The 7,368-nt window shown below is 41.4% G+C and overlaps 1 protein-coding gene across 4 annotated transcripts; it reads right to left on the bottom strand.

The window, feature by feature from the left end:
• Nucleotides 1–1,384: 1,384 nt before the first annotated feature.
• On the bottom strand, nt 1,385–7,368 carry LOC143504260 (uncharacterized). Of its 4 annotated transcripts, XM_076995771.1 has the most exons (10): nt 7,205–7,368; nt 6,886–7,106; nt 6,558–6,802; nt 6,284–6,452; nt 5,057–5,202; nt 3,152–3,285; nt 2,802–2,898; nt 2,144–2,711; nt 1,886–2,061; nt 1,385–1,608 (listed from the first exon to the last, which is right to left on the bottom strand). In XM_076995771.1, exons 5-10 carry the CDS (start codon nt 5,132–5,134, stop codon nt 1,528–1,530), a joined length of 1,134 nt encoding a protein of 377 aa, XP_076851886.1. In that variant the 5' UTR covers nt 5,135–5,202; nt 6,284–6,452; nt 6,558–6,802; nt 6,886–7,106; nt 7,205–7,368; the 3' UTR covers nt 1,385–1,527. The 4 variants fall into 4 exon arrangements, with proteins under 4 accessions (XP_076851886.1, XP_076851888.1, XP_076851887.1 ...); XM_076995773.1 differs by having other exon boundaries at nt 6,558–7,106; XM_076995772.1 differs by having other exon boundaries at nt 6,284–6,802.

Raw genomic sequence — 7,368 nt, 5'->3', positions numbered from 1 at the left:
TAGTGATGTGTGTTCTGTGTAATATTTTATATTGAATTAGCTGTATGTTAGAATTTGATGATATTTTAAAGGTTTGAGCCTAAAGGTCTGAAGTCCATTTGTCTATTGGTAGTGAAATGGTGTCATGATGTGAAAAGTTTATAGATTTGGGAGAGTAGTTTCTTGGATTATATTCCTGTATTTTATCCTCCTCCTCCTCACTACTGTCAATGAACCGAATTTTTCTCTTTGCTGACCGTTTTTTGGCCACAACCTGACTGGAGGATGATGGGCTCTCCCTGGCAGGCTCTGGCCTCTCGCCCATTGCTGGGCTCTCTTCTAGGGCTTGTGACTGGAGCTCTCTTATCTCAACAGCCTCTGCCACTGTGCTAAGAGGCACGTAGAATTTAGAGCTCACCACATCTGAGTGGCACATGGCACGTTGTATTTTTCTTTTTTGTTCAGGAGGCATGTTTTTGATCTGAAAATGGGAAAAACATGCAAATTACATATGCATAATATGCTCATTACATAGGCGTAACATCCTCATTACATATTCATACCATGGTAATTACATATGGATAATACTTACGTGGCACACCATTGCTGTCCTGAAAGCCTTAAAACTGGCATCCTCCAAAACCCAAGCGTGTCCACTCCATCCTGAAATGGACTAATAGTTTTTTTGCACTGCCCTCCATTCCTGTTGAAGAAGAACGGTGATCCACCCCCAGGCAAATCCTTCGCGAGGGTAATGAACCGATTCATCCAGGTATATTTGTCTGGTCACGCAAACTTAAGCGTGACCCTAACCCTAACCCTAGGGAAAAAACATAATCGTATCATACAGTTGGCATCAGGAAAAAACTAAGGCATATTAGCAAAACGTCCAAGAAAATTGCTCAACACTGCCCCCTAATTCAAGACACTTTGATAATATATTATGGACACGTCCATGCTAAAACCTATGGGAAAAGGTTAGGGTCAGGGACATGTATATAATATCAGGCATCTTCATCATATGTCTATGGAAAAATGCCACTTTCATGATATGAACCCTACCCCTAACTCAGGATAAGATAACCTGATAGCAGGCCTATGAATTGGGCCGCTGTCATGGTATTCGGGTATTTCTCAAGACGGTCTAAATTGACACAAAATTCATAACGTTAGCATTATTGTTACATTAGCAAAATACATTAGCATGCACAAACAAATGACTTACCCAGTTTTAGAGGAATCAGCTTCCTGGCATTTTTTCGAAAGGACCTGATTTCTTCTTTGCTGATTTTGTTTTCTGAAACACATTATGCACTGGCTCATTAATATGCGCATATCAACGCATGAATATGCATAGACCACCTCATTAATATGCACATCATTAATGGAGCTATTCTACACTTACTGCTGAGGCGTTTCTTCACTTTTTGTCGGTGAACTGTTACTTCTTTTTTCAGGCCTGTGAGTCGCTTGCTTACTTCTAAGTTCAACCAAGCTATGTCATTTTTTGTAATCCTTGCATCCATTATAGGAAGGCAATGTAAATATTTAATGAACTTGCGAAGGGTAAGGAAGATATTTCTGACAGTGGTGACCGCCAGCCCCTTCCCCTTCAGGTGAGTCATGTATCTGCAAATACAACAAATTTGTTATATTTGCAAAATTCCTCATTGTTATGCATTAGTCCATTAATATGCGGGTATTAGTTATTTAGTATGCGGATATTTCCTCATTAGTATGCGGATATTAGCTTATTAATATGCGGATATTGCCGCATCAATATGCGGGTATTCGCTCATTAGTATGCTGATATCACCTCATTAGTATGCAGATATTAGCTTATTAATATGCAGACATTTGCTCATTCGTATGCATGTTAACTTTCACTATGACATGCGTTACTTACTCCAAAATTATCCCCGTTTCGCAAGAAAGAGAATGTCCCCTTCTTTTCTGGCATGTCACGCATACTAAAGTTGACAAAACGGAAAATGTGATTTTCCGCCGAGATGGCGTTCTCCTTTTTTCGCCCCTCCAGGTTTGCACCAGAATTTACAATTGTAAATTCCTTAACAATGCGCCCTAGGGAAGACATATTAAGCATAATTAGTGAATCATACATAAAAAATTTGGTCAAACTCTCAACCTTTATGACACTACTTACTGATGTTAGGGTGGATTTCTTTCGAAATCGGAGAGCTGAGGCTGTGTTTGGACCGTATGGGGGACTGTGTATTCCTGAAGGCTTTCTCCAGGTCCACCAACCTTTCAAAGTTTGCCCTGCAGCTTGGCCTCTGACACTTTTCTCCGGGGCTAGCTTCCGCAAGTGCCTTCTTTAACCTTTGTACCTCCAGATTTGATAACTTACAGGATGAGCGAGCATCACATTTGGTGGTGGATGAGGGCCTAGGCACTGAGGTGGAAGGCGCAGGGTCTGCCGTGGAGTGTACAGCAACAGAGGTGGAGGGCCCAGGGACGGATGTCGCAGCAACTGGGGTGGAGCATGCCTCTGGTTCACCGATGTGCTCTGGCTCAAAAGGGACCGGGGCCTCGTCCAATTCACTGGACATGTCAGTGAAAGACCCTTGTAATAAATATGCTGGAAGTGGGCTGTAACCCCCATCCAGCGTTGAAACAAGCGGGGGCCTAGGAACATTCGCCCTTAATGAGGCCAGGCTTCTTAAAATGTACTCCTCCTTCGACAACTTTGTAAATTTGGCAAGGTCCCCAATCTAAAAAATAAACACAAGGGAAAAAATTGCAATATGCGTATATTAATAAGCTAATATGCAGTCCTACACAACAGATGGTTTTAAACATACCAACACATCCTGGTGCATTTTATTGTAGTGCTTATCCAAGCGCTTGATGTGTGAGGAGTTGCAGTCCGGCACCTTGCAATCGAAAATGCCTTTCACTCTGCAAAAAATTTTACACAAAAAGATGCAAAACATGCTAATTACATAAGCATTATTAGCTCAATGCATGTTTATTGCATGCTAATTACATTAGTTACATGCTAATTGCTAACATGGTAACATGCTAACAACATGCTAATATGCTAACAATATGCTAGCATGCTAATACCTTGCTAACCCACTAACATGCTAATACAATACTAACATGCTAATAACACACTAATAACATGCTAACATGCTAATTATTCACTTACCTCCCACTGGAGAGCTGCAGCAGTAGCGTCATTTCATCTTTATTTGTCACCTTGTGACACACCCGGAGGTGCTGTGATAAGTTGCAGTAAATAACTGCACATATCGGACACGCACTTTGTGTAGGTGCCATATCCTGAAAAAGAATATTTTACTAACCAGACTAATATAAAAGTAATTGAATCTTATTGATACCACTTTGACACTAGTGTAAAACCCCTTGATAATATGGACCCTAACCTGAGATGGATACTTTAGGGTGGGGGTCCCAGACTCTACCCCTGCCCCAAGGGGGTGCACCATACCCCCGCAGAGCAAACCCTCGTCATCCTACCCCCCCCCCCCCCCCCAGGGCCCTAGATATACCCCCGAGTTGGAGCTCCACCAGGGGGCGCAATAGTCAAGGAGCCCCGCCCATTGAAACCCATTCATACCACTTTGACAATAGTGAAAAACTAGTGTAAGACTTTTTAAAAATATAAACCCTAACCCGATGGAGCAACTTTGGGGTGGGGGTCCAAGACTCTACCCCTGCCCCACCATCGACGTGCAGAAGCTTATATAAATTATATATTAAATTTTATAAATTATTATAAAATCATAACTGCCTCCATATCCCATTCTTGTCCATCCCAAACTTGAAGTGTCAGGAGCCACCTGTACTCTAGCCAAGTTACAGAAAACGTGATCCACCTCCTTTTAAATTCTTGGACAATTCAAGGAAAGAGGTGAACCACCTGAACTCGTGGTTAGGGTTAGTTATGCACCACAGCAAAACAACCAAGTTTTGGGGTTGTCCCCTGTATTCGGTTTAACATAACAAAGCTTAGACCCCCATGTCTTAATGGAATCATCTCTAGACTGTTCATAAGGGTTCATAAACAGGATTAGAATTTTGTTCTACCCTCAGTGATCCAGTGCTGGCCAGGTGTCAGGAAAGAGTTCCAGTGTAATGATAATGCATGTAGTTAAATACAGAATAAAGAACATGTCTTAACACAATTGGTTAAGAATAATAACAGATGTGTATGATTGGTGTTCTGATCAGGAGAGGAGCAACAGTAGACTGGATGTGACTGACACGGAGTACTAACATTTATTTTTAATTGCTACTTATGGTAGAAGCCTGGGAATCTTCCTTTGTCTTATTCAAACAAGGCAAGGAGATTGTTTGCGGGGTCTCTGCAAACAATCTGTTTATGGTTATTTGTGCTTCTTGGCAAATGCCTAACTTGCAAACACTAGGTCAGTGGTTCCCAAAGTGGGGGGCGCGCCCCCTAGGTTGGGCGCGGAGCTTGGAAGTAAAGCCTGGTTTATACTTTCGCGAGTGACCGTAGCGCGTGACTCCGCCCACATCGCGCGACCCTGCACGAAGCGTTTACTTGCGCGAGCTTCACTGCAGTGTTCTCCGAAACGATAGGTGGCAGTGGAGAATAAAAATATTCTTATCTACTAAAGGGGGTCACGGCAGAAAAAGTTTGGGAACCACTCCACTAGGTAATGATACTGACTCCTGTAGTTTAGTAGTAGTCTGACTCAATGGTGTCTTGAATTCTGGCCTATCTGTACTATTTCCTAGGATGTATTCTGTGATCAGAAGCAAAGCAGTTTGTAAGTCGCTCTGGATAAGAGCGTCTGCTAAATGCCGTAAATGTAAATGTCTCGGGCCTAGAGGGGGGGCTCTGTCAGGGCTGGCCCCAGGGCGGGTCCTCCAGTCGCCACCAGGAGGAGCCCAAGAGCCAGACCTCAGGCTAATCAGCGGTGATGGCCTGCACCTGTTGTCCTGGGTTTATAAGGATGGCCAACCTTCAGCCCTTTTCTCTGTTGTCTCTACAAGGTGTCTCGCCACCCGGCCTCTTTCTTGTTTAAGATTTTTTGTTTGTTATACTGTCACTTCGAGTACTTACCTCCTGCGCCGCTCCCTGGCCTCTCTCAAGTTTTCCTCCTGCTGTCTTTCTTCCTATCTGTTTGGTTTTGGTTTTCATTCCGTGACTATTTCTGTTCTCCTGTGTCTTCCACGTCAGTTATTGCCGTGATTGCTTTCTGTTCTCTCCTGTTACACACATTGAGTATTTCCGCGATTACTTTCAGTTCTCCCTCGTCATCTTCTCTGAATATTCAGCGCGACTTGGTTTTGGTTTCTCACGCTTGTAATATTGCTTACTGCATGGACAAGGCGTTTGGGTCCACTACCATAAAAAATCCACAGGGGATTTAGTCTCCTAAATCCGCCATTCTGACACAATAAATGATTTGCATCTCAGCCTCTGCAGTTTTAACAATTTTATTTTCGCCAGCAGTAATATAGCGCGGGTGAAACGTTACTGATTGGTTTTCCTCTAGTTGACGGTGGCGTAGTCCTAAGTTTATTATAATAACGGTGCGTGACACTAAAGGTTACATAGCATAAAATATATTTATTATTATTATATTATATAATATTATTAATTATATTTATTTTCCTACGTCCCACTTCCAATCTATTGCAATCAGTCAAATAGATTGCAAGTGGGATGTTTTGTGATTTGATTTTGTTTTATTTTATGTTTAATTAAAGAGGTTTAACTAAAGGAGGTTTAAATTAAGGTTTAAGGAGAAGGAACAACATATAACATATTGTGAAACAAAATATCTTATTAAAAATTTAAAATACAAATGGAATTATGAAAAAGCATGATTAAAATATGTTGAACAAACACTGAATATGCAAAATTAAAATAACAAGAACAATTTAAATGTATACATACTAGCAAAATAGAACACTATGGATATGATAAGACGGTAGAAACAAGAACAATTTAAATTAGTGCTGTCAATTCCAGGTGCTGCAATTAAAAGTCCTCACCAGGATTTTGCTCAGGCTTCCTGGATTGTGTTGATTCCACTAATTTTACCTGGATTGCTAATTAGAAAATCTAGCAAGCTTGAGCTAAATCCTGGTGAGTACTTTTAATCGCGGCACCTGTAATTGACAGCACTAATTTAAATATATATACACTAGAAAAATTGAACTCTATAAACACAACACTATCATTAAAAAGCTAAAACAAACAAACATGAACAAGTTCAAATACTACTTAACACTACATTAACACTTTTTTATATAACCGTTTAACAGCTTTGTGGGTTCTTACATTTTTGTCCCTTTGATTAATCATATGAAGTATTCCAATTCTTTTGGGGGATGCTTTTCTCAATTTGAGTGGCGAAAGTCTGCTCAAAACAAGCCTTGGTGAGCTTGTAAGTCTTACATTGTGATGTGCTCTTTTCTTTGTCCCCCTGCTCCTCATCCTCCTCAATGTCCTGAAAAAAACACAAATACATACATGCACATTTTACTGTGTGTGTGTGTGTGTGTGTGTGTGTGTGTGTGTGTGTGAAGAGTGCATATCTCTTCAAAGGAAGTACCACTTTCTTGAAAAGGAACTTCCATTTCTTCCTCGGATGACTCCAGCGCAAGTCTTTTAGAAGGTCGCAGGTGTTTTCTTTTGTTCTTTCTCTTGTTTGTAGAAGCTGGGGCTTCTGGTAGCTCTGAGGAGGTTTGACCAGGCTGGATTTAAATTGAGGGCGTAAAACTTATTTGCGGTGGCCGTATTGTGGCACATAAAGTGTGACATCATTTCCCTTTGTTTAGGGTCCAGTTCGTTTCTTGCCTGTGAAGGGAAACAAAATCAGACCACTGGGAAAATACATAATTGTTAGTGACAAGTCACCTCTGTTATAAAAAAACACTTACATGGGTGGCAATGGAGCTTCTTAAATCTGTGAACTTGGGTTTGCCTGGGAGCTTCATTTGCTCCATGTATTTGGGGTTGAAATAGAGAATAGAAATTTAGATATTTTGCCCCCAGTCAGCCCTTTTCTAATTTGCACATAAGCCCGAAGCCATCCGTACTCCTCCCCAGTGAGGAGGAGCTGGGCCACACCAAAGGTCTCATTTGTTTTATGAGACTCCACCTGTTTAGAAAGACAAAAGGACAAAACACACAAGAAATGACACATTTTGCCATGCTGTATGTATAAAACACAATGTTATGAACTGAACGTGCGCTCACATTGATGAGGTACACGTCCAACTCTGGACTGTGTTTGGCTCTCATCACTTCCTCCACCTGCAGGTTCTGGTAGACCCCAGTCCGGTGGCCGTATATAGACGACAGGTAAGCCGTTACATACCCGTAAAATGACCGTTGAAGCTTTATAGATCGCTTGGTCTCCA

Source organism: Brachyhypopomus gauderio, unplaced genomic scaffold (genome assembly GCF_052324685.1).
Source record: "Brachyhypopomus gauderio isolate BG-103 unplaced genomic scaffold, BGAUD_0.2 sc247, whole genome shotgun sequence".
NCBI classification, from domain to species: Eukaryota; Metazoa; Chordata; class Actinopteri; order Gymnotiformes; family Hypopomidae; genus Brachyhypopomus; species Brachyhypopomus gauderio.
The sequence above is the reverse complement of the archived record's forward strand: the minus strand, read 5'-3'. Positions and strand labels throughout refer to the sequence as shown.

Bases quoted from the DNA above. Each gene is read 5' to 3' on its own strand.
- LOC143504260 (XM_076995773.1), bottom strand. From the start codon at position 5,134: ATGAAAACCAAAACCAAACAGATAGGAAGAAAGACAGCAGGAGGAAAA. The intron at 2,712-2,801 runs GTATGTTTAAAA...TTTATTTTTTAG, and splicing joins AAATGCACCAGGATGTGTTG to ATTGGGGACCTTGCCAAATT. The intron at 2,062-2,143 runs GTAAGTAGTGTC...TGTCTTCCCTAG, and splicing joins AGAAATCCACCCTAACATCA to GGCGCATTGTTAAGGAATTT.